A 27652-nucleotide genomic window follows, 5' to 3' on the forward strand; every position below is an offset into this window, starting at 1 on the left:
TTAAATCTAAAATTTGGTAGGTCAACCCGGTCCAGCAGCTCTAAAATCTACTGTGCTGTGTCTGATAACTCTTTACTAGTACCTCAAGGTAAGCTATAATTCTAAAGAAAATATTTCCATACTAAACTGTGAAACATGTCATAGTGCCAATTGTACTGTACCAAAAAAGGTTTTGCATCGCTCCTCAGCTAGCACAGCTAAGTTTTGGAGGAAAATTTTCCATTAATCCAGACAGAACTTCCATAGATTCAGATGCTACTTTAACAGTGATTTATCGGGAATTACGACATCACTTGTAACTTATGTTAGAAGGTTTTTGCCTGGGCGCGGGTTCACATGCGTGTCTGTGTGAGTAGAGGCCAGAGGTAGACTTCGGTGTCTTTTCAATGGCTTATTTTTTGAGACAGGATCTGTCACTCAGCCTGGAGCTCCCCAGGTACCAAGGCCAGCAGGCCAGTGAACTTTAGGAACCCGCCTGTCTTCACCTCCCCAAAGCAGGCTTTGACTTCAGCTCTTAGGATACATATCTAGGACCGCTGCGGGGACAGTGAGAGTCAGTCTCTCCTGAGTAGACTTTATCTGGCGTGTTTATTGCAGCGATTAGAAGTCAGGATAAACATGCAACACAGAAATGAAGAACGCACCAAGGTTTCTACGTTCCCGCCTCCATCACCCCAGGCTGCGATAGAGCCTGTTGCGCAGGCGCCCCAGGCCGCTGGGCGGGAGGACCCGAGAGGCCCCGCCCCCTAAGGTGCCCGGCGCGCCTGACTGCGGACCTCCAAACGGCAGCGTCTGCGAGGACGGCTACGGCGTTAGGCTTCTCGTTGGCCAGCTCGGGTCCTCGGCCGCTCGAGGACCCCGCCCCGCCCCCGCGCCGCGGCTAACCCTGGCCCAGCTGACGGCCTCACGGATACTTGTGTCTCTTCGCGATGCCGCTCTACGAGGGCCTCGGGAGCGGCGGCGAGAAGACGGCGGTGGTGATCGACCTGGGAGAAGCCTTCACCAAGTGAGTGGCCGTGGGGTGGCTGCGGGCCCCGGGGAGGGGCGGTGGTCGCGGCCCCGCAGCTGTCGCCAGGCCCTTGGGCAGCCGGGACCTTCCCCCAGCGGCCCCGCAGATGTCCGCCCTCACCTCCTTGAGGCAAAGCTCAGTCCTCGGTGGGGAGGGAGTGTGTCGTCTAGGAGGACTCTGGGCGGATCCGGGCCTGAGAGGCTGGGAAGCTTCAGGAAGTGCCTCGCCCCCTGCCAGAGGTGATCAGGGGACATCACTGCTGGGTTTGACAGCGATGACCCGGAGTCTACCTACCACTGGCTGGGTCTGATAGGAAAGCAGCGATCGAATCGTAATGCTTGCTGACTCTTTCCATCGTAAAACATTTATGGAGTGGAGCCCTGTCGGCTTTGGAAATAGATTGTTCCCCAAGAGTGTAGGAAATCCAGCTAGGAAGATCAGGCACATGAAGATGTGACTGTATAGGTAAGACTGGAAATTCTGTCGGTTACCCTAAACTCTTAGACCACATAAAAAAAAAAAAGCATTTTGTAAAAAGTGGAGTAGTGGTCCTCAAAGATGCAGGATCTCTTTCAAAGATAAATACACAAACCTTAGAATATTTATTTGGACAGTGCCTGGGATTAATGGAAATGTTGAAGTCTTTGGGCCATCCGTTTAAGAGTCCTTGTATTGGACTCAACAGAAAACACAGAATTATATCATATATATGTACATATGAGGTGATGTTATATATGAAATACATATTAGGCTCAAGAAAACTGACAGAATTACATCATATACACACATGTGTATATATGTGAAGTTATTTATGAAATAGAGGTGTCTGAATTATTTTCTTACTATCTGTAAGCACTATCTCACCTGCAGTAGATATTAGGTAACTTAACTACTAAGTAACTGACCACAGGAACATACTTAAAAATTGGTCCTTAGGAGCTACCTACCTATTGGGATTAAACATAGTTCTTGGTTATTCTCTCTTTCTCTACAAGGCCATCTCATATTTTTTTTTTTCATTTTTAAGACAGGGTTTCTTGATGTAGCTTTGTAGACCAAGCTGGCCTTGAATTAATTCACAGAGATCCATGTGCCTCTGCCTCCAGAGACTGCTGAGATTAAAGGAGTTTGCCGCCACCACCTGGCTCATAGTCAGACATTAATGTTATAAGCAATTAGAAATTACTACCTGAAAATAATTATTTTGGCCAGTCATTGAAAAAATAAATTACATGGATATAATTGAAAACACATCATTTAAAAATGATGTCAAGAAGAACTTACATATGTCTTGAGGACTTTGAGGAGCGCTGAATGTAAGTAACATGGAGATAAGAATAGAGAGAAAAGCCTGGAGGTGCTGGTTCATGCCTTTAGAGGCAGGCAGATCTTTGTGAGTTTGAGGGCAGCCTGGTCTACAGAGCTAGATCCAGGAGACCTAGGGCTGTTACACAGAGAAGCCCTATCTCAGAAGGGGGGGAGGAAGGGAAGGGAGGGAGAGAGGGAAGAATGAGTAGAGAGCACTGACTGTTTTTTGAAACAATGCCTGATATAGCCCAGGCTGGCCTCAAACTCCTGATAATAGCCCAGGCTGGCCTCAAACTCCTGGTCCTACTCTCTCTGCTCTCCCACCTGAGTGCTGGTATTGCAACTTGGCTTAAATACTAATTTTTAAAAGAATGGAATATATAGTTTAAAAAAACAATACCTGGGCCAGAGCTAGAGAGGTGACTGAGTGGTTAAGAGCACTGGCTGCTCTTCCAAAGGACCTGGATTCAGTTCCCAGCACCCATATGGCAGTTCACAGCTATCTGTAACTTCAGTACCAGGGGACCTCACAGCCTCACACAGACATACATGCAGGCAAAACACCAGTGCACATAAAATAAATAATAAAACAATGATGATACCTGGGCCAGTGAGCTAACTCAACCAGTAAAGGTTCTTGCTGTCAATCCTGAAAACTTGAGTTCAATCCTCAGGACCCATAGTGGAAGGAGAGAACCAACTCCTACGGGTTGTCTTCTCACCTGTGTACACTGTCATTCACATGCCCACACACATGCACATAATGAGTACATGTTAATAAAAATAATAGCAATGCAGATTCTATTGTGAATGTAAGCTTGTTTAATTTCACAGTATATGAAGTTACAACTGCCAGATTCACATAGTTTAAGAAAGTAGTCTTGAGGCTGGAAAACTGGCTCAGTGGTTAAGAGCACTTGCTACTTTTGCAGAGGACCTGAGTTTAGTTCCCAGCACCCACATGATGCCTCACAACCATCCTTAACTCAAGTTCCAGTGAATCGAATGACCTTTAATGACTCTGTGGGCACCAGGCATGCATGTTGTGTGCATGCATATACGTAGTGTAGGCAAAATACTCATACACATAAATATATATATATTTTTAAAAGAATGGTCTCAAGCCGGGGAGTGCTGGCGAATGCCTTTAATCCCAGTGTTCAGGAGGTAGAGGGAGGCAGAGCTCTGTGAGTTCAAGGCCAGTCTGGGCTACAAAGCTACATGGAGAGAAACCCTGTCTAGAAAAATGGAAAAAAAAAAAAAAAAAAAAAAAAAAGAATGGTCTTGAGAAGTAACATACTAGCAGTTACTTTATTAACAATAGTACGTTATCACTTATCAATATTAAAACTAACAACAGAATTAGAAAATTGTTGCTAGTCTGTACGTGAATCACAGTCATGTGCTATATAAGTGAATGACACTTGAGTCAATGAAAGACCACATATATGATGTCGTAGTTTTTCATATGTGGGTTGTCATTGACCTGAGTTTCTTTATTTTGAATGATTGCAGTTCCTGTTATTACATGTTGAGATGCATTTAGATGTACAAATGCTTACTCTTTTCTATGTCTTTATATACTTAGGCATACGGACACCATTAAGTTATAGTCGCCTGCAAGGTTTAGTATAAAATTTTATAGAAGTGTGCAGTCTAACAACAATCACACACATAGCTTTATGTTTAGCACACTATATTTCTATTCGTGTAAGTATGCTCTTTCAATGCTACAAAATAACTAAATCACCTACTAATGCACTTCTCATATTCTCTCATTAAGTGATGCTTGATTACTTGGAGGAAGTCACGTTGTGTATATCCAGGGTTGTAAAATAAATGTCTAAAATTCGATTAGAATTAAGATGTGAGGAGAATGAAATCAGACACTGGCTTATTTCATATAACAAATTTGATATACTTGCTTCTTCTTTTATCAATAGATGCTATTATCTTTTTAGATTTTTTTCTTTGTCCCTTTAAGTGCAGCAGAGGTATTTATAGATGTTTTGTGGTCATTGCTTTTCTGGCACATATTTAGAAAGAATGTTATAAATCAAATGTTTAATTTTCCATTTCTTTGCAGGTGTGGATTTGCGGGAGAAACAGGTCCACGATGTATAATTCCTAGTGTGATAAAAAGAGCTGGCATGTCTAAGGTATTTCTTTTTTTAAACAAATCAGAAAACTATGGTCTGGCAAGATGGCTCAGTGGATTAAGGTGCTTATAGAATAAGCCTAGCAGTTAAGGAAAATCCCAGAACCCATGTAAAGGTGCAAAGAGAAAATCAGTTCCACAAAGTTGTCATCTGATCTCCACACAAGTGCTATAACATTCACACTCATACAGGAGCATCATGCACGTATGCTCCTGTATTCTTGGGCACATGCACGCGTGTGTGAGGGCACACACACACACTAATAAGACTTAGAGCCTGTCCTGGGACTCGCTCTGTAGACTAGACTGGCCTCTTACTCACTGAGATACACCTGCCTCCCAAGTGCTGAGATTAAAGGCATGTGCCACCAACACCCGGCTAATAGAATAATTTTAAAATAATTTTTTGTTGGGTTGTTTGTTTGGTTTGGTTTGGTTTAGTTTTTGGTTTTTGGAGATAGGATTTCTTTTGTAGCCCTGGCTGTCCTGGAACTCGCTCTGTAGACCAGGCTGGCCTTGAACTCACAGAGATCCCCCTGTCTCTGCCTCCTGAGTGCTGGGATTAAAGGTGTGCACTACCACTGCTGGCTGAATCTTTTGTTTTGTTTTGATATGTATATGTGTTTTGCCTGCATGTATGCAAGTCCACTTCATACGTGCAGTGTTCCTAGAGGCCAGAAGAGGGCATCAGATTCTCTAGAATTGCCTTATAGTTGTGAACTACTTACTTAAGCGCTTGCCAGGAACCAAACCTGGGTACTAAGTAAGAGCATCCAGTGCTCCAAACTGCTCATCCATCTCTCCAGCCCTTTCATGCATCTTAAGCAGTTCTGAGTTTTAATCATCAGTCATTCCCAAATGATAAGTCAGCTGAGTTAAAAAAAAAAATAAAAGCTTATTAGACACAGTTCTTGTGTATTTACTTGTAGATGTATGTTTCTATGTCTTATAATTCAAATTGCCACTTTTTTAGTCATTGCCAGTTATTTGGAATTCCTAACACTTTGGGGGGGTATTTTTTGTTTAGATGTATTTGTTTGTTTTGTTTTCGATAACATTTTATATAATTCATGTTGTCTTTAAACTCTGATTTACTTATATTTGGATCCTCCTGCTATTTTATAGGCATGTGCTACCACATTGAATTTTATACATTTACAATGTAATGTTTGTGCTCTGTATATGCTATGCAGGTCCACCAACTGAGCTTCTGCCATAGCCCAAGGTTAACTGTTCTTAATTGTTATATTATTAATATAAATCCATTTATTATGAGGAAATATATTATTTAAAGAAGCATAAAAATGTTATTTTGTTAATAAATGATTTTAATTTTTTACAGCCAATCAAAGTTGTTCAGTATAATATCAATACAGAAGAATTATATTCCTATTTAAAGGAATTCATCCACATACTTTATTTCAGGTAAGTTGAAACTTTATTTCAGAGTGGTTTTTTTCCTAACTTAAGCAGTTAGATTTTTTTTTCACTTAATGCCAGTTGAAGGGATGGTTGGTTATAGTACATCTGATGTAAAAAAAAAAAAAAAAGAAAAAGAAAAAAGAAAATTGAATTCCATTGATCATTTTGTTTAAAAAAATTTTTAACTATTTTTAAAAATTTTTGTGTGTGCATGTGTATGTCACTGGGCACTGGGCCTAGGCATGTGTATGGAGGTCAGAGGACAAATGTGGGAATCAATTCTCTCCTTCCACATGGGTCCCATAGGTCAAACTCAAACTCATCAACAGGTGCCTTCACCCACTGAGCCATCTTGCCATCCTCTCTCCAACCTTGGAAAAACATACTTAAAGATTAGAAAATGGAAAACCTAAGAAAACATTGAAGGCAAATCAAGTATCCATTAATAAATGGGTTTGATAAGTAAATGATTGGATATCCATATGGTGAAACATTATGCAGGCATGATTAGGGCTGAGGGCTCTTGCTCAGTGGTAGAGCACTTGCTTATTAGCATGTTCAAAGTTCTGTGCTCTGTCCTAGGTGTCAGTGGGGTGAGGCTGTTCTGTGCCTATATGTAGTGATTCAGAAAAGATGTATTGAAAAGTGAAAACATCATCTCAAAGAAAAACTAGGGATTGCATAATTCTGCTTAAGTGTTCATACTCCTCCATAAGAATGAGAAAGTGATACAAATACTTTCTAGTACTTTCTGGGCAATAAATTTATTAGACATTGTTTTCAAGTTAATGTCTGTAGCAGCTGGAGTTTTGTGAGTTTATACTACTTTTGCAAATCTATAAAAGAAAATAATCTGTTTAATGGCTAATAGTGGTAATGAGAATGGCTGCAGTTCCTGCTACAGTGCTTGGCATACTCTAAGAACTCAGAAACATCGTCTTCATAGAGTAATAAAATGAAGATATTTTTTGACATAAAGCATGTTAAAATACAGTCGTGCAGTTTATTCTTAAATTGCATTATTTACCAAAGAAAGTACAGATCTTTATTTCCCTTTAAAAAACAAAACTATCACTTTTTTCAGGCATCTGCTGGTGAATCCCAGAGACCGCCGGGTTGTGGTTATTGAGTCGGTATTATGTCCTTCCCACTTCAGAGAGACGCTTACTCGTGTTCTTTTCAAATATTTTGAGGTATCTATTTTTACTTTTAGTGTCATGAATGTGTACATGTTTGTGTGCACATGTATATGTGAGTATTGTGGAGGCCAAAGGTCCAGTGTTTTCCTTAATCATTTATCTTATTTTTTCATTCAATTTTGACATTTTTGAGGTTTTATGAAGCCCAAGTTGGCCTCAGACTTGCTGTATAGCTAAGGATGACCTTGAACTTCTGATTCTCCTGCCTTCACCAAGCCTCCATTAACTGCATTGCATTCAACAGTCTTCTGAGAACCTACAGAAAACCCATTTGAGTCTCAACACTCAGTGGCTTTTCTAGCTCTAACTTCCAGCATCCTTCCAGTTCATCACAGCAATACCCCACAGACCTGCTACCAACTTCTGTCTTAGTTAGGGTTTCTATTGCTGTGATGAAACAGCATGACCAGAGCAATTTTGGGGAGAAAAGGGTTCATTTTGCTTACACTTCTGGGTTACAGTTTATCACTGAGGGAAGTAAGAGCAGGAACCTGGAGGCAGGAGCTGATTCAGAGGCCATGGTAGGATGCTGCTTACTGGCTTGTGGTCATCGCTTGGTCAGCCTGCTTTCTTGCAGGACCCAGGACCACCAGTCCACAGTGGGCTGAATCTGTGCCCTCTTTACATCAATCATTCATTTAAAAAATGCTATACAGCTTTTCCTACAGCCTGATCTTACAGAGGCTGTAAGAACCCAATTTTCCCAGTTGGGGTTCCCTTTTTCCAGATGACTCTAGCCTGTGTCAAGTTGACATGAAATTAGCCAGCATATGTCTTTACCTCCAAGTGCTAGGATTACACTTGGACCTCATATCTGTATTTGTGCAGTGCTGGAGATGGAACCCATTGCTTCATGCATGCTAAGTTGAGGGCTCCTACCAGCTGAGTCACATCCCTAGCCTCTCTACCTTATTTTTCAAAACAGGATCTCATGGATTCAGTTAGCCTGGCTGGCCATGAAGTCCCTGCTCTGACTCCTCAGCACTGGGATGACAGGAGTGTGCCGCTGCACCCAGCTTTACTTATGTGGCTATGGGGTGATCTGAGCTCAAGTTCTCATGCTTGCACAGCACATGCTTTCCTGAGGAGGCACCTGCCCAGCTCCTCGAGATACCTATTTTTATTTTTTATTTTTTTTTTTAACTTAAGAAAGAGTAGTTTATTTTGATTTATGGTTCCAGGGAGATAGAGTCCATCATGGTGACAGAATCAGGAAGCTGACTGTTCACATTTTCATCCACACACAGGAAGCAGAAAAAGAGAACAGGAAGTGGGTAGAGGCTAGAAACCCTTAAAGCCCACCCCCAGAGATACCTATTTTTAAATGACATTAAGGAATTGTTCTTAAGTAGAGAGAAGGCTGAAGGATGGATAGTTCAGTGGTAGGGCATTTGCTTGGCATGTACACTGTTCAAAGAATAAATAAATATTACATAGTACATTGTAGGGAAATGTTTAAACCAAGTTCACATTGTATTTTGTGACATGGGAGGTCCCAGGAATGGGGGTTACCTATTAATTTTAGTAACATTATATATAATCTTCATTTTATAAGAATAGGAATATACTAAAGTTTATTACATTTCCTAGCGAGCCAGACAGGTGGAGACAGAAAAGTAAAGGTCACCCTCTATACTTAGTGAATTTGAGACCAGCTTAGGCTACTTGAGACCCTGTCTCAGAAAAAAAAGTTAATTGCATGTAAATATTTTTATGTGTTTTACCCAAGTCAAAATATACTTAATACCAAAAACACCCTGCCAGGACCAGTTGATGTGAAAAGAATTGTTTCCTAAAACTGGACATAAGAGTGAAAGCCTGTGATCCCAGCCCTTGAGAGTAAGCAAGAGGTCACTGTAGTTCACGGACAGCCTGGCTGTCTTACCCTGCTCCCCAAATGGAAGGGAGAGTGGCGGGGGGGGGGGGGGGGCTTTCTAGTACTTTCATTTGGATGGCAAAGGCATTCATTTTTTTAGTAGCTTCCTCTGAATGTACGTTTTGGGGGCTTTTATCTCTTTAATATTCTACTTCAAAAAAGGGACTGTTGATAAAAAACACTTCAGAATTGTCATTTGGGAATGAAACAACCTAGTAACATTACTTCTGTTTATTGCAGTACTTTGATTATTGAGTAAATTTATCTTAATCAGAAAGTTAGTTCTTCATTTAACACCAACAACGTACCTGTTAATTTTTCCAATATATTTGCAAACAAACCAGATGTCTTTTTAAACACCGTAGTCACCCCTGGTCTCCCTGATGCTCTGTTGTTTTCCAGGTTCCATCTGTCTTACTTGCTCCAAGTCATCTGATGGCTCTCCTGACACTCGGGATTAATTCTGCCATGGTCCTGGATTGTGGATATAGGGAAAGCTTGGTGTTGCCTGTATCCTTTTATCAAAATTAGCCCATGTTGTGGGTGTTTTGTTGTTGTTGTTTGTTTAATTTTAACTAAAGTAATTGGGGTTACAAGAATGATTTTTACTATTGAAGTATTTTGGATTACTGTGTGCAATATGAGTTATAATGTGAAGTTGATAGACGTATAAGATTTCAATTTTTTGTAGAAATTACCATTATAATTCAGTCCTAGTTTATGCTCCAGGAGCAGATTATGCTCAGTATTCAAGATGCAATATCAGCTAATGAGGATAGTTAAATTCTAAGAAATCATACAAAGAATAATTGTACAAACTAAAATGAGGAAGTGAAACAAGAAAAGAATTTGAAATGATAGAAATTGGCCTTCATTATAGAAAGGGTAATTTTTTGCTGTCTGTGGAAGCTGTCAGAATAGGGTACCATTAGGTTATGAGCTGGGCCAGGTAAGGACAAATCTAGGCTGTGCTTATTCCTTACCAGGTACCACTCAAGCAGCCTAGACTCTCAGCCTCAGTTCTCATGTCTGTAAAACAGTGATGACATTTCTTCTCATGGGACTTCTGTGTGTTGAATAAGGTAGTCTTTTACTGTAGGACCTGATATGTAGTTTATATCATCCAATAAGGGACAGCTAATAATTCAGGCTGTCACAGACTATTACCACAGGTTTCATAAATAGATATATTCCTTTCAATGTAAACTTAAAATATAGGTTGACACTTTATAGAATTATCACAGTGAATGTTGCTTCATTGAAAACATAAAGTACATGAACATTAGGACTAGATTTGAGATCTAGATTTAATATGAGAAGAAATGTTTACAGGAGGGAAATAATCACTTACTCTTGAAGGACTAAGTTAGGCAGTAGCTTTTCAGATATAAGGTACTTTGTGTTCAATTTTCAAAACAACCCTGCCACATAAGTAACTGTTTTCAATAGTGAGAAAATTGAAAGGGTAAGTTTATCTAAGCATATGGCTAGGCTAGAAACCTGTGTTTGTTTCCAAAATTGACACTCATCACTATTCATAAGTATTGTACTTATGGAATGTTAACCAAAACAATATGTGAAGTAAGGTCATAAATGCATAGTATGGTCTTGTGGAGTTCTTTAGCTCAGCCAATAGGAATTCAGGGTGGGGCCAAATATGGAATTTAAAAATCAAAGAAATTCATACAAATTAAAGCAATAAAAATAGTATTTATTTAACTCAGTGTATTAAAAATATTATTTCTCTGTATAACCCAAGTATTTTTTCCTTTATTAAACTTCTGTAAATTTGTCTTGTAACTTAAGCTCTTAAAGATGTCAAAGTTCTGAACAGCTGAATTTTAAGCACTTAATAGGCCACCTTGAGTGATGCCTCTGCCCTAATGAACTGAGATAGGTACATGCATGTGCACATTTAAGTCTGTTGTCTTTGGTGAACACTTTGTAAAAGACTTGTCCCTAGCTTTTCTGTAACTTCTAAAACAAGAAGTAAGAATTGATTAGAGCAGTATGGTAGAGGGTGGTGTAAATATCAAGGAAGCGGTGTTTCTCCTAGGACAGTGATGGCCTTGACTACACTCTAGATATATGAAGGCATCCCAGTACTGAACTGCTGGGGAGCACTCCCCTTAGGAGGAAAAGCTCTTCACAAGTAAGTTTCTTGGATGTTTCATGTTTTATCACCACCTCCACAAAATGATTTTTCGTTTAATCTATTCTCTCTCTTTTTTTTTTTTTTTTTGTTTTGTTTTTTGTTTTTTGTTTTTTGTTTTTTTGTTTTGTTTTTGAGACAGGGTTTCTCTATTGTTTTGGAGCCTGTCCTGGAACTAGCTCTGTATACCAGGCTGGCCTCAAACTCAGAAAGATATGTCTGCCTCTGCCTCCCCAGTGCTGGGATCAAAGGCATGCACCACCAACGCCTAGCATTTTGTTCTTTTTGAGACAGGGTTTCTCTGTGAAACAGTCCTGGCTGTTCTGGAACTCACTCTCTAGACCAAGCTAGTCTCCAAGTCCTAGAGATCCACCTACCTGCCTCTACCTCCCAAGTGCTGGGATTAAAGGCATGAGCCTCTACCACCTGTCATCATTTTTTTGTTGAGATTTTTATTATTACAACATTTCACCCTTTCCTCCTTCGAAGCCCTCCTTGGAAGCCTTCCTACTTTCCCCTCCTTCAAATTTATGGCCTCTTTTTTCACAAATTGGGGTGTGTGTGTGTGTGTACATACATATATATTCCTAAATATAACCTGTTGAGACCATATAATGTTATGGGTATGTATGTTTTCAGAGATGATCATTTGGCATCTGTCAACCAGTTGGTACACTCTTCCCTAGGAAAGACTACATCTCTAACTCCCAGCTTTCCTCAGTTGCTTATAGTTCTTTGAGTACGGTTAAGGGTTTTTCCTTGTGCACTGTGACATGCCCAGTGATGGTATCTTTATTCAGCTCACATTTGGACAGTTGTTTTGGTCAGACTTTATGGGTGGAGCTTCTGATATTACTAGGAGACATAGTCTCCCAGCAAACTTCCTGATCCTCTCTATCTTTACAATCTTTCTACCCTCTTCTGTAGTGTTCCCTAAGTCTTAGGTGCAGGAGTGTTTGTAGTTGTATCCATTGGGACTGGACTCTACAACTCCAGTTTTGGTTGGTTGTAGTTTTCTGTAGTGTTCTCCCTCACTTGCAGAGGGAAGTTTCCTTGATGAAGGGTGAGGACTACAACTATATCTGAAGATTTGTAGTCAGGAGCCTCCTGTGAGAACTTGTTATATTGTTTTTCCAGTACTGAGTTACCTCACACTCAATATAATCTTTGTTAGTTCCATCCATGTACCTGCAAAGTTCATGATTTCATTTTTCTTTATAGTTGAATAGGATTCAGTGTATTTTGTTTACATATACACTTTATATAGTGTGTATATACCATGTTTTTATTATTAATTTGTTGGTTAAAGTACAATTCAGTTGTTTCCATCTACCTCCCCCAAGACAAGGTTTCTATGTGTAACGGTCCTGGCTTGTTTGTAGACCAGGCTGGCCTTGAACTCACAGAGATTCACCTGTCTCTGCTTTCTGAGTGCTGAGATTAAAGGCATGCTCACCACTCCATTTCCTGGCTGTTGTGATAGAGCAGCAGTGAACATAGCTGAGCAAGTATCTGTGAAGTAGGATGTTGAGTCCTTTTGGCATATGCCAAGAAGTGGTATTGCTGGGTTATGTGGTGGATTTATTTTTAGCTTTTTGAGAATTCTCCACACTGATTCCTACACCACTTTGCAATCCCAGGAACAGTGAAAGAGAGTTCCCTTTTTTCTGGATCCCCTCCCATGGTTCATGTTGGTTCTTTCATTGATCTTTGCCATTGTGACTAGAGTGAGACAAAATCTCAAAGCTGTTTTGATTTGTATTTTCTGGTTGCTAGGGATGATGAACATTTTTTGAGATATTTCTCAGTCATTATTTCCCCTTTGAGAACTCTCTGTTCAGGTCCCAAGCCCATTATTTGAATGGGTCATTCAAATGCCTATTAGGTGAAGTTACTAAATAAGAAAAAGATTGTCACTTGCATTATTTTAATTGCAATAACTTTTTCAAATTTCAGGGAGTTGGAAACTCAACTGTTGGAACAATGTACTGTTGACACTGGTGCTGCTAAAGGACAGAGCCTTCCCTCAGTGATGGGTAATATGCTGCTTAAGAGTGGACTATATTCATCATGCTTTTAACTTATACTTTAACCTCTGCCCATTGCTAGTAGCCTATTTACCCATACCACTCTTGACCTTGCTCCAACTGTAAGTCATTGTTGTCTTAGTCAAAAAATCCAGCTGTGTGTTAGTCATCTTTTCTAGAACTCTTGGCATTTTGAATCACCTTTTCCTCAGCTCTCTTCCCTTTATTTCTGAGTTTTTTCTGCTTTTACTTTCTCTGTTTCTATAGGAGGGTGTGTGTGTGTGTGTGTGTGTGTATGTCTATGTGTGTGTGTGTGTGTGTGTGTGTGCGCGCGCGTGCGTGTGTTTGTGTTCTACTGACTTTTAAGTAGCTGTCCTCTCTTCCTCTGACAAAGTCACTTCTGCATGCTGTTGATTCTCAGGTAGAGCCTGGATCTGATCTTTCTGAACTTGACACTCATATTTCCAAAGGATGTTAGATATAAACTGTGCATGTCTTAAAGCCTCAAAACCTTACTCCCAGAAGTGAACACAGTATCTCTTCTCTTGAATTTTTCAATTAATTATTATTAGATAAAAGGAGTAACATCTTAGGGAAGATGGGAAATGATGACATTATATTTTAATTTTTAAAAAAATGTAGTAACATCTTCCAGAACAGCCAAGGGTGCACAGAGAAACCCTGACTCAACACAAACAACAGTAGTAATACCATCTTCTCTTTCTCTTTCTAGAAAACAGGTAGTTAGCACATTTTCTCTGTTCTTCCTCAGAAGAGTCTTTCTAATTTCACCTGTTGTTTTCCGCTTGCTCCCTCTGCTCTTGAGGAGCAGGGCCACTGTAACTTACCTTCGTTATCCCGTGCTTGTTCCTTGTGAGCCTGTGCCTTGCAGACTTGGTTTATTTTTACTGTTTTCCCTACATTAGTAAGAAGTCTTTTGGCCCCTATAAATTAACCTACACACTTTTCTGTAATCTCATTCTGTTCTCTCTCTTAACCTTAACTTTACCTCTTGCTCCTCGTTTCAGCTAGAACTGTAGTCTCCCCATCAGCAAGAGCACTTATTTGCACAGCGCTCTGTCTTTATCTTAGTTTCTTACCTAAGAACTGCCTCCCACCCCCCACACGCTGCTTAGGATTGTATTCCTGTACATGACCCGGCTGGAATGCTGACCCCCTAAGGTTCTCCTTGTCTTCCCTAAGCCGAGAGGGCTGTTCTCTCGTAAGCCCTCATATGAGACCTTCCCATTAGCTTAGCTGTCTCCAGCATAAACTTTGAGGGTCCCGGTCTTACTTTTTAGATTGATGGCATCTAGTGCCAAAAGTATATTGGAAAGTGTGTTGGAAAGAAAAAAAATGCGGTTTTAAGGGCAGTTATCTTGCTTTTCATGTTTTCTCATGATTGTTTCTTGATAGTTAAGATAATAGCAATTTTCATTCAATTGTAGAAATCTAATTAGTTTTTCTATAACAAATTTTGTTACTATTTTAATATGTCATTGATGACAGTTAAATTATGAAATATTGCCGGGCAGTGATGGCACATATTTTTAATCCCAGCACTTGGGAGGCAGAGGCAGGCGGATCTTTGTGATGCCAGCCTGGTCTCCAGAGCAAGTTCCAGAACAGCCACCAAAGCAATACAGAGAAGCCCTATCTCGGGGGGGGGGGGGGGGGAATGAAATATCTCTAAAGATAGTAAGTTAAGGGTAGCATTCCGGAATGTTTTTTAAAGGTATTACTTTAGACTGACCGAGAGCCGTGCATAGTAGCATCCACTTGTCACTGAGGCCAGGACGTTGCATTTGAACTAGCCCAGGCAACATGGAGACCCTGACTGGGGTGGAAGGAGGGGATCTAACTATAATGTTAGGAACTCTGCATGCTTGGAATTACTCTCCATAGTAAACCTCTTTGAATTATTCTGATCTTTTCTGACCATACCCATCAGAATCCTATCATTATATTTCTGACATTGAGAAGTCAGAACTACCTTTGGTGTCCAGAGTCACTCACAGAGGACAACCAGAGATGTGAACAAATTTAAAGTATTCTCCCTGGAGTCCTTAGCAAGGTTGAGATGAAAATCTGTAGCGTACAAAAGAGCCTCAAATGAATTTTGAATTAGCCTCCTTTACTTCGTATTTAGAACTTATTTTTAAACAAAAAAGAGTGAATAATTTCAGCACCCTAGATTGTGAATTCAGGTAGATTGTGAATTCAGGGCTAACCTAGGTCACAAGTACCCTGATTTGGAAAGTATATAATATAAATTATATACCAAATATAATGCTTTTTGTTCTACTAAAATGACTGAAATTCAGCATTAAGGAGGCAGAGGCAGGTGAATCTCCATGAGTTCATGGCCAGCCTGGTCTAGAGAGTTCCAGGAGAGGCTCCAAAGCTATAGAGAGAAACCCTGTCTTGAAAAACCAACCCCCCCCCAAAAAAAAATAGAAATTAAGTGGATTTTTACAGAACCACCAAATAGCTATCATTTCCATTCTTGTTTACTTGGAAAATTTAAGCAGTTGTAGTTATTTGCCAAGACTGTCTCCTTTTTTTAAAGTAGCATCTAAATCTGACTGGAATAAGCCCTTAATTTTCACCCCTTCTTTACTTTGACCAACAGAAAACTGCTTATCAGGCGTTTTTGGAAGTTATTTGAATAGTCCGAGAAAGAAGAAGCTGCTGTGCATATGGCGGTGTTAGCACTTATTCTCAGGGCATTTATTCTCACAGTACATTCCATCTTTTTCATTTGTTTGTAGCCAGCATTAAATCTTGCAAAAATCTCTCTACCATTAGTTTTTTATTTATTTATTTATTTGTTGTCCTTTTCTTGAGGTGAGGCCTCATGTAGTCCAGTTCTAAACACACACTATGGCTACTGCTGTTGTTGACTCCCCTCCTCCAGCCACTGATACCCGAGTGCTGGGGTACAGATGTGCTGCCACACATGGGTAGATTTTAATGTCTAAAGATAGGAATTGTCAACTGTTTTGACCACACACTAGAAGCACTTTGAACCAAGTACTTTTAATATATATGTTTATAAACTTGTGAACTATAATTACCATGTTATGAAACTCAGAAGTAAGAAATTGAAAAGAACAAGATTAACAGAAGTAATTCTGAATCTGAAGCTGCCCTTTGGTGGGTTGGTGTGGGGTGCAGGGAGGTAAACCCAAGGTTTTGACCATGCTAAGCATGGGCTCTGTCACAGAGTTATACCCTGGCTCTAGAGCCATACTTGAAGTTTAGTTGTGAGCTGTAGCCTTTAGCAGCTGAGCGCTAAAGTCGTACTTAATACATGTTTTACTCTCAATATGCCACTTTCCAAATTATGGGTTAAAACTTTGAGGTTGTAGTTTTAGATTAAGTTAATTATAAGTAGTTTACTTCAAGTCACAATGTGGGAATTATAGTGTTATACTTGCCCACTTACCATGATCCATTTCTTTACCAAAAGCATCTTTGTTTTTATATACCAATCAAAATATTTTTGAGACTTGGTTTAGAAGGTTATTTTATTATATAGTTTTGAGATAGGTTCTTACTACGTAGCCTTGACTAGCCTGGGACTCAATACGTAGGCCAGGCTGCATTCCCACTTAAAACTGATCCACTGCCTATGTCTCCTAAGTTCTAGGATTGATTAACCACACATGGCTGGTTGAGAATACTTTAAATTTAGATTAGAAACTTGTGTTTCTGTTTCTACCTCAGAATCCAGTGTGCTGACAAGTAATGGGTAGCATATCTAAAAGGTTACATTTTTACTCTGTTTGTGTGTATTTTACTTGCTTATTTTAGAGACTAAGTCTTGTTTTATAGTCTTAGTATGTAGCCCAGGCTGGCCTTGAACTTGGAACAGTCCTCCTGCCTCAGTTTCCCAAGCCATCTTGCCTAGCCTTTTACTCTTCGTTTTAAATGTCATCTTTAGAAAGGATTGAGAGAGAGCAGAGGGGACAGCATAGGGTACTAGTGGGTAGTGTGATTAAACTGTTATATTCATGTGTGGAGATGGAGTTCATTATGGGTCCCATTGTTTTGTACAGCTAATATATGCTAAGAAAAAAATAATCAAATGTCCCCTTTACTTTGAATTAAAAGATTGTATGTACTTCTTTTTAAAATTGGTGCTGGGGGGTTGGTTAACAGCAAGATGGCTTGGGATAAAAGCCCTTGCTGACCTGAATTTATTTTTGGGAACCCACATGGTAAAAGGAAAAAAATGCCACATGTATGTCATGGCATGTGCCTGTCTCCCCCCACATATGTGTGGTTTGTGATATTACTGGCAGCTATCATCATATGAACGGTTCAAACACAGAACTTAACTTTTTTTGTAAAATAATAATTTGTCTGTAAGCCCAATATTTTTCTTGGAATCTTGTTAGAAAATAGCCTTCAAATTTCCTTACGATAAGAAAAATTTCCATAGTCTTTTCTACTATATTTTAAGTGATAATTAGTTATCTTTTGTAGTCCTGGGGGTTGGCCCCACAGCCGTATGTGCCCTGTGTGTGCACTGTGCTGCTGAGCCCCATGGTGACCCTATTGGAAGGCGCACAAGCTCATTGGCTCCCTAGCTCCCATAGCATTGTTGCACTCCTGGGGTCAGTCTCTGCTGTCTCTTCACATGGAATGCTGAGACTTCCTCCCTAAAAGCAAAGTTGCTTTTGCTATTAGGCCTTTAAAACAGTTGTAGTACTTGTATATATTTTTTTAATCTTAAATGAAAAATGGGAAAACGGATAGAATTCAATAGGATTTTTAAAAATTATTAAAGTCTTTAATTCTTAATAAAATTCTTTTCAGGTTCAGTTCCAGAAGGTATCTTAGAGGATATTAAAGGTAAGCAGAGTTTTTTCTATCATCAGTATGTGGATCCTTGGTGTCAGGTTTGATAGCAAGTGCACTAACCTGAGCCATCTATCTTTCTGTCTCTGAAGTTCTTGTTTTTGTTCATTCTTTAGCATTAGTTTAAGGGCATGTCTTTCTAAAGATACAGATAAAAAATATATTCAGAATGTAACCAGGTGTAATGGTATATCTCAGCACACACACACACACACACACACACACACACACACACACACACACAGAGAGAGAGAGAGAGAGAGAGAGAGTTCCAGACCAGCTAGAGCTATCCAATGAGACCCTATCTGAAAAACAAACAAACAAATAAAGGCATGTTGGTGAATAATATGTTTAACAACAGAAAGTTTTCTGTTTTTAAAAAGATTTATTTGTATGAGCGTACCTGCATGTATGTATGTGTACCACATGAGTGCTTGGTGCCTGTGGATGTCAGGAGGCATCAGATTCCCTGAAAGTGGAGTTAGGTTGGTTAGTTGTGAGTTGTGAGTTAGTTGTGAACCACCCTGTAAGTGCTGGGAACAAGCCTTGTTCCTCTGGAAGAGCAAGTGTTAACTGTTGAGTTATCTTTCCAGCCCCCAACAGAAATTATCTTCAAATGAATAGTAAACACATTACATAAGTAAGTTTGTATGTAATGTTTTATAAATAATTCGGCTAACATCATTAGATTTCTTGTATTCATCACCCCTTTCCTTCAGATTTTAAATTTTTACCTACCCCTGTGTCTAAATACCTCATTAAGGGTATTTACAGAAAAAAAAGTCTCAAGTGTTCAAAATGCAAGGATTAGAAGGATAGAGTAGCTCAAACGTGGTATTTCTGGATGTCCTGTGTCCCATGCAGGAAGTACTGCCTGCAGAGATGAGTTCTGTGTCTTCACTCAGATTTTTTTTAAAGGAACAAAAGAGAAAAAATAGAAAACCTGAAAACATGTGCTATTTAATTAGAAGAGCTGTCTTTTATGGTTTATTTGCATTGTTACCCTTCTACAAAGGCTGTCAAGTGACAGAATAGTTTCTGTGAAGGTGTCTTTAGGATGTGGTTTTGTAGGTAATACGCCCCAAGGGAAAGGACCCTGAGCCCTGCTCTCGAGTGTATGTCTTTCTTCCTGGGCTTCTCTCTAATTTCTGCTTCTCCCTTTCTCTCTCTCTATCTCCCTGGCCCCTCTTGTATTTCTCTTAAACTTCATGCTTAAGTCTGTATTAAAAGAGCTCTAATAAAACTGAAGCTGTGGTTAAGAGCACTGTCTGCTCTTCCAGAGATCCTGAGTTCAATTGCCAGCAACAGCCATCTACAGTAGGATCCAATGCCCTCTTCTGACATGGAGACAGACAGACAGACAGAGCACTTATATACATTAAATATAAAAATAAGTTAATCTTAAAAAAAAAAAAAAAAGCAAAACAACCCTCAACCATGCTTCATAAAAAAGTAATGAAATAATACGTGCTCTTACAGAAGAGGAATATTTAAATGGTACATTCATAGGATTGTTATGGTGTAAGTGCCCCATTCCTTTAACAACAGTCAATAACAAAGGTTCCATTTCCTCCTCCTTAAGTGCGTACATGCTTTGTGAGTGATCTGAAGCGTGGACTACAAATCCAAGCGGCAAAATTTAATATCGATGGGAACAGTGAGGTAAGCTTAGAAATATCTTTTTTTTTTTTTTGAAAGTTATTTGTGTGTTTGCTTATGATTATATTTCTTGTTTTCTGACATTTCAGCGTCCCTCTCCACCCCCAAATGTTGACTATCCATTGGATGGAGAGAAGATTTTACATGTACTTGGATCAATCAGGTTAGACAGTGATTATTATGAGCAAAATAATGTGTTGAATTTTGGCTGTGAAAAATACTTGTGTAAGCCTTCAGGAGAGTGTTTCCAGGTTAACAGTAAAATGTTTCTCATGATGTTTCTTTTTCTTTTTTTTTTTTTTTTTTTTTTTTTTTTGTAATTTTATTCAGCTTTTTAAAGTTTTAAAAATACCTTTACCTGTTCATGAGAATAATTCAGAATATGTTTTAAAATAAAGGGTGAGAATCTCTTTTAAGAACCAAGTAGTAACTGTCTTAGACTTTGATGTCCATATAGTCTATTCATCTACTCAACTCTACAGATGGGATACAAAGCTGACTTGTAATATGCTTCCTATGTTCCAAAAAACCTTCGTGTGTAAAGTGGCTAGATTTTATTTGTAGTCAGTCATTTGCTCATCTGTGCTCTAAACCTTTTTCTAAAATTAATTTACTTTTTACATTCCAATTGTTTTGGAACCTGGAGACATGGATCAGCAGTTAAGAACACAGAGGAGGGCTGGAGAGATGGCTCAGCAATTAAGTGCATTGTCTATTTTTTCAGAGGTCCAGAGTTCAATTCCCAGCAACCACATGATGGATCACAACCATCTATAGTGGGATCTGATGCCCTTTCTGGGATAAAGGTGTTTATGCAGATAGAACACTCATATACATAAAATAAATAGGTAAATTTTTAAGTAAAAAGTACACAGAGGAGTCAGGTTCAATTCCTAGCACCATAGCAACTCAGAATGGTCTATAGCTCCTTCCAGGGTGTCTGATGCCCTCTTCTGGCCTTGGTGGCTACTACATGCACATGGTGCACAGATACACATGAAGGCAAAATACCCATACACATAAAATAAGTAAATTAAGCCGGGCAGTGGTGTCCCACACTTTTAATCCCAGCACTTTGTTCTGTTAGAATGAACATATCATTCCAAATAAGTTCAATATTTAGGATCCATTGGTAGTTCACATTTTACTGTTTCATTATTTCTCATATTATAATAGGGAAGGGAACTCCTGAGGACTCTGTCTCGTCTGCTGCTTATCTCTATCTGGTCCTGGAGGCTGGTAAATCTGTAGTAGTTCAGCTGATGGCAGGAGGCACAATACACCCAGCTTACAAATGGATCTGTGAGCCAGGTGTACACACCTGTCATCTCAGCATTTGGGAGGCTGAAACAGAAGGGTCATAGGTTCAAGGTCACCTTAGCCTACAAAGTGAATGTGTCTTTAAAAAACTTTTTTTTAAAGAGGTTCATTGTTTCTGGTTTCTTTTTTACATTTTTACAGAATTCTAGACCTAGAGATTGTTGTAAAAGGAAATAAAAGAAGCTGAGTATGATAGCACACATCTTTAATCTAAGCATTTGGGAGGTAGAGCCAGGTGGCTCATTGTGAGTTCTAGGCCAGCCTGGTCTACAAAGTTCCAGGATAGCCAGGGATATATATAGAGACCTTATCTCAAAATTTAAATAACTAATAAATTGGTATTGGTATATGTTTAGTTCTATGTACTTTATGTGTAGATTTCTGTGATCTCTACTACAACAATAAAGTTTTAAACTATTATGGCCAAGAAACTGACTTGGTAAAATTCATTTCCATTAGATTATTATTATATTATGTGTGATTTGATCATTAGTTTGAGTATGCATTGCATGTAAGGCAATATTTCCATTTGTAAATCTCCCATTTTTAATTTACATATTCTTTTGAGAAATGCAATTAAACATGGAATTTTACAAGCTTGATTTAGAAAGAACTACAGCCTGGTCTACAAAGCTGGTTCCAGGACAGGCTCCAAAGCAATACAAAGAAACCTTGTCTCAAACAAACAAAAAAACAAACAACTACTATGCCAAATAGAAGAAGAAAAATACTGCTTAATCTTATTACAATGGTGGCTACTAGGGGCTAGAGGAGCAGTGAAGGAAAGTAGATCAAAAGGCATTAACTTGCACTATACTAGATGATAATTATAACTGATTGTGTGTGTGTAAGAATAAATCATAGCTACTCTTACCACAAAAAAAAAGATAAAAAGATAACTATGGGAGGTGATAATCACTTCTTTATTATATGTATACCAAACATTATGTCTCTGCCTCCCGAGTGCTGGGATTAATGGTGTGCACCACCAACGCCTGGCTCAAACATTGTTTTATATCCTAAATATGTACAGTGAAAAATAATTCACTCCAAAGACCTTTCTCATAGTACCCAGAATAGACTTCTGTTAAGTTTCCATCATGTCCTTGTTGCTTTTTTGCATTTAAAACAGGGTGTGGCTGTATAGGCGTTGCTGTATTGTAGCGGTTCTTTACCTTTCTTGTGTGCTGAAATTACAGGTGTGGGTCACACTCAGCTTTTATTGTATATTTTTAAAATTAAAAAAGATGTGGGATGCCTAGTATAGTGGCTTGCACCTGGATTCCGGCATGTGGGACAAAAAGGTAAGGAATTTGAAGTCAGCTTCAGCTACACGGAACTTTGCTTCATAAAAACTTTAAGGCAAAGGGTTTCGTTAATTTTTGTAGAGTATGACTTCTTTTGTGTTGTTATGTTTGGGGTGGGGGTAACGAAATCCAAAACATATAAATCTTCCTTCCCAGTAGCTAACACTTGAGGAATGAATGCTTCCTGTATGCCAAGCCTTGTTTTACAAGTACATTGCACCCTCCTCTCATCCCATGGAGGTAGACACAATTTTCCCTGTTTACAGTGACAAAAGCCTTACATTTTATTACATACATTGTGTCAGTGTAACTAGTGGTCTATCCCATGTCATTATATGATGCCAAAAAAGTGCTCTCTTTTCTTTCTAATCCCATTAGAGACTCAGTTGTGGAAATTCTTTTTGAACAAGATAATGAGGAGAAATCAGTTGCCACTTTAATATTGGATTCCCTTTTGCAGGTATTTTTATAAATTTTCCCTTTGTTGTAATGGTCCTTCATAAGAAAAAAAAAATGTTTTTTTCTGCATTTTCTCTATCATATATTATTTATAAGAATAAAGTAATTTTCTATCATGGTGGTAGTGGCACATGCCTTTAATCTTAGCACTCTGGAGGCAGAGGAAAGTGGGTCTCTGTGTGAGTTCAAGGCCAGCCACAGCTATTATACAGAGAAACCCTGTCTCAAAAAGCCAAAAATAACAATAATGATAAATAATAATAATTTCTAGTCTCTTTTTATTGTAATTTTTATAGAATACTCTTACTTTTAAATACTTTGTGTTTGTTTTGTTTTTTTTTTTTTTTTGTTTATATTGGTTTTGGCCTATAACTCAATATATAGACCAGACTATCTTTGAACTTGTGGCAGTTCTTCAAATTCTGTCTCTTTCTCTTGAGTGCTTGGATTACAGGCATGCACCACCACACCTGGCTTACACTTTCTTACTTTAACTTTTCTGTGGAATTTTATAGTTAATGCTGCTGAGCATAGTGGCAATTGAATGGCCAAGGCAGGTGGATAAAAAAATTCCTGGCCAGCCTGGTTTATATTGAGAATTCATGCTAGCATGGATCACAAAGTAAGACCCTGTCTCAAAAAGACTTTTTTCTTAGTATTTTAAAAATATTCATAGGGCCAGTAAGTTGGCTCAGCAGGTAAAGATATTTGCTACTAAATCTGATGGCTCAAGTTCAACCCAGGACATGCATGGTAGAACCCACTCCTGCAGGTTGTCCTCTGATTTCCCATGTGCTCTGTGGTATGCCTACACCAATACTTGTAGACATGTGTAAAAACCATGTGAAAGACACACATTTCTATTAACGAGTTTGACTTTGGCCTTGAATGAGATATGGTATCTCAGATCAGGTAATACGTTTGAACAAAACAATTTTTTTTTTTTTTTTTCAGAGCAGAAAAGCACACTTCTTTTGGACCTTGGGTAGCTTTTAGTTCTCCAAATTCAGTTCTCTATGGTATTGGATTTTCAAGTGCTTCAGGCATATCTATCTGTGCTTAGTGACTATGCCTCGGGAGAGCTTCATTTGGAATAGCATCACTGTGGAAGGGGCTGTCTGCCTCTAAGACACCACTCCTTGCAGAACTAGATGGTTCCTAAGTCTTAGAACTGATAAGAAAGTGCAGTCCTGAGAGGGTCTGTGTGAGGATGATCTGACTGTGACTTCTGGCACCCCATGGGTTGCCTGGCTGATCTGATTGGCTATGCAGAGGAGACTTCTCCTTTGGAAGCACAGTGTCTGGAAACTGTGCCAAGAGTATGACCTTTTCAGTAGAGCAGACTATCCTTCAGTCAGTGGTACATGAATGTGTACCTTCGAGAACACAAGCTCTGAGAGTATTGTCTTCCCACCCAGCAACTGGCTTTAAGTATAATAGTACAAACATAATAATACCTTGAAAAGTTAAGTTTTAAGCCACGTACAGTGGCACACACCTATTATCCTAGCTCTCTAAAGACAGAGAAAGGAGGACTGCAAGTTCAAGGCTAACCTGAGCTGTGTGGTGAGTTCCTGGCTATATTTGGCTGTCTGTCTCCAAAAATAACCAAAGTTAATAGGGAGGGTGGTGGTGATTAAATGTTATGTGCTTTCTTTATGTAATATGAAAAAAGGTAGTTGTTGCTTTCATGCTCTGCCCAGCTTAGTTACTCTGACTTGAAAATGAGTACACTCACACTACTGCCTATGCCACTGGAAATTTACTCTACACTATTGTAAATCTAAAACTGTGCGCGAGCTACATGGCTTAGTTTGTATACAGTGTCCATTTCTGTGTGTTAAGTCTGGCTAAACTGTGTTTATCTAACTAAAAATAATACTCTTTTTAATAACAGTGCCCAATAGACACCAGGAAGCAACTGGCGGAGAATTTGGTGGTCATAGGTGGCACATCTATGTTGCCAGGATTTCTTCACAGATTGCTTGCAGAAATACGGTATTTGGTAGAAAAACCAAAGTACAAAAAGACACTTGGCACCAAGACCTTCCGAATTCATACTCCACCTGCAAAGGCTAATTGTGTGGCCTGGCTGGGAGGTAAGATGTTAGTCTTGAGTGTTATTACTAATGGATGCATCAAAATAAATGGTTCACTGTAGCTGGGTCCCATAGCTGACTGGTGTCCTCTCACAACCCACCTTTGGAAATGATTTTTGTCCTCGGGAAAGCTTAGCCAGAGATGATGGTGAAAATGTATTTACACTGGGAAATAAGCCCTGCAATCCAATGACTTAGGAGGCTGAGGCAGAAGGATCAAGAGTTTGAGGCAAGCCTGGGCTACATAATGAATTTCAAGCCAGTCTAAGCTACAAAGTGAAACCTGCTTCAAATGAACAGATAATTTGATAAAGTGTGACTTTTCTCTAAATTATATGAATTTATAGAATTATATGCCTGTTTCTGCTGGCCTTTGCACTGTGTGTGTTTTGTTTTTGTTTGTTTGTTTTTAAGTACTTTATCCTTAGGGATGGGTTGGGTGTGGTGGCACATGCTTTCAATCCCATCATTCTGGAGGCAGAGGCAGGCAGATCTCATGAGTTTGAGGACAACATAGTCTATATAGTGGCTCCAGGCCCTGTCTTGCATAATAAGTAGACTTCATCTATTTGAAGTCATCCCTCAGAATAGTGAAAGTGGTGACTTTATTTATTCTAGAGTGGTACTTGTTGCCAAAAACATTTGTTTTAATGGTGGGAATTGGTTCTTTGCTTTATCCTTTCTTTGTGATGGAGCTCATTGAATCCTCCTAGGGTAGTAGTATTAATGGATGAGCATAACTACCCAGAGAAAAGCTGTCAGAGATGTGTATGTACATCATGCATACCTTGTACAGTTTATGCTACAACCAGTGTCAGGATCATACATTTAGAGAGAAAAAAACAAATGTTAGGATTTTTAAATGAATGCAGTACTATTTCTTGAATGGTAGGATTTGGTTAATCTTGAATTTTCATCTAGGATTAGATTTTTTTTTTTTTTTTCCTGGTTTTTAAAGACAGTGTTTCTCTGTGGATCCTTGGCTATCCTAACTCACCCTGCAGACCAGGCTGGCTTAGAAACTCACAGAGATCCTCCTGCCTCTGCCTCCTGAGATCTGGGATTAAATGTGTGTGCCTCCATTGCTTGGCCTGAATTGGTTTTTTATAAATCTTTTAAAGATTTTTTAGTATAAAATCTTAAGACTTTGGGGGCTGGAGAGATGATTCAGTGGTTGGGAGTACTGGTTGCTCTTCCAGAGGATCCAGGTTCAATTCTCAGCACCCACATGGCAGCTCACAACTGTCTGTAACTCCAGTTCCAGTGAATCTAACATTTTCATACCAATGTATATAAGACAAAAAGTTAAATCTATAAAATAAATTTCAAAAAGTATGAAAAAATATTAAGACTTTTAAATGATGCCTATTGAGCTTTGCAGTTTTATTTAATGACATGTAACAGCGTTGTGACAAAGATAACTAGAGTCTTTCCCTGAAGTTGAAAATCCCACTTTGTTGTGTTTCACTTTCTCTTAGATTTTGTAATATCATATTCACTGTAAACTGCAAGGGGTCATTTAAGTTGCTTTCAACATAGGAGTTAGGGTTGACCCTGTTAATTCATAACCCCATTGAACTGGAGTGGAGAATGTGATCTGCACTGCTGGATTTACCACTCCTTCTTTTTATAGAATGGATGTACGCAGCTTACAGTTCTCTGATATCATCTTAGCTATATATAATGTATCTCACTACACAGGTGCTGTTTTTGGAGCATTGCAAGATATACTTGGGAGCCGCTCCATTTCAAAGGAATATTATAATCAGACGGGTCGTATACCTGACTGGTGTTCTCTCAACAACCCACCCTTGGAAATGATGTTTGACGTTGGGAAAACACAGCCACCACTTATGAAAAGAGCATTTTCCACCGAGAAATAAAAGTTTGAATAAATTCATCCTTGCTTTATTTCAAGTACCTAATTAGAAATAAACTGTACAAAATATGTAGTATGCTTTAATATATATAGGTGACTTTTATGTAACAGCATTTCTGTATTTTCTCTTTGCATTAATATTTAATTGATCTCTCTTTGTCTCTTCTGTGGTATGGTAAAATAGTGGATGCTTGTGAGATATGTTGTATTTATATCAATAAAATATAGCCAAGCTGTTAAATTTCTGAAGTTTATTATGTAGTTGAGTTTCCTCACAGCTAACCTAATCTGCCTTGTGCATTAGAAATTCCTCTCATCTTACCATTTTTAGTAATTAGTTACTAAACCAGTTAACAAATTATGTGTAGGTATGTGTGTTCATGTGAATGCAAGTACCTGTGGAGGCCAGGGACATCAGGTCCCTGGAGTTGTAGTCACACTGCAAGACACCTGGGAACCAAACTCAAGTGCTCTGGAAGAGCCACCAAGCCTCCCATTGTCTCAGTTACTAGCATGGTCTTTGTTCCAAGTCCTTTGTTTCACTCTGAGAAATTCCACCCTGAGAAATAGGGCTGCTTTTCCAGACCCACCTGGTCTTTCAGACTGTTTGAGAGCAGGGCCTGGTGTTCATTAAGCAAAGTGTAGAAATGCGTGCTTCTAAATTTGGTGTTCAAGAACATGTAGTCTCTACATTTCTAAGATTTGTAGATTTCACTTCCTCACATTTTTTAAATAAAAGTACTTGTTTCAGGGTAATTATTCACACTAACTAATGATTGCTGATAAAGTTTATTTTTAATCGGGGCAGAGTCAGTGATCGGCTGGTCAGAATTAGCCGTAGAGATTTTAGAGGGTCCAGATGGGGGGCACAGGAAGACATAGGAATGGCTTAGATGTGTGGGGAGTTAGGGT

The 27652-nt window shown here is 39.0% G+C and overlaps 1 protein-coding gene across 1 annotated transcript; it reads left to right on the forward strand.

The window, feature by feature from the left end:
• The first annotated feature begins 876 nt into the window (after nt 1–876).
• Actr10 (actin related protein 10) lies at nt 877–26975 on the forward strand. Its single transcript, XM_051195959.1, has 13 exons — nt 877–1006; nt 4404–4476; nt 5818–5900; nt 6982–7090; nt 9375–9482; nt 11057–11124; nt 13081–13160; nt 17976–18011; nt 19600–19679; nt 19766–19839; nt 22682–22763; nt 24660–24861; nt 26563–26975. The coding sequence occupies exons 1-13, from the start codon at nt 930–932 to the stop codon at nt 26742–26744; spliced, it is 1254 nt and encodes a 417-aa protein (XP_051051916.1). The 5' UTR covers nt 877–929; the 3' UTR covers nt 26745–26975.
• Nucleotides 26976–27652: the final 677 nt, after the last annotated feature.

This window comes from Phodopus roborovskii, unplaced genomic scaffold (assembly GCF_943737965.1).
Source record: "Phodopus roborovskii unplaced genomic scaffold, PHOROB, whole genome shotgun sequence".
Lineage (NCBI taxonomy): Eukaryota > Metazoa > Chordata > Mammalia > Rodentia > Cricetidae > Phodopus > Phodopus roborovskii.

Coding starts and splice junctions, on each gene's coding strand:
- Actr10 (XM_051195959.1), top strand. CDS start 930: ATGCCGCTCTACGAGGGCCTCGGGAGCGGCGGCGAGAAGACGGCGGTG. Junction 7,091..9,374: donor TTCTTTTCAAATATTTTGAG/GTATCTATTTTT, acceptor GTTGTTTTCCAG/GTTCCATCTGTCTTACTTGC. Junction 24,862..26,562: donor TTGTGTGGCCTGGCTGGGAG/GTAAGATGTTAG, acceptor CTCACTACACAG/GTGCTGTTTTTGGAGCATTG.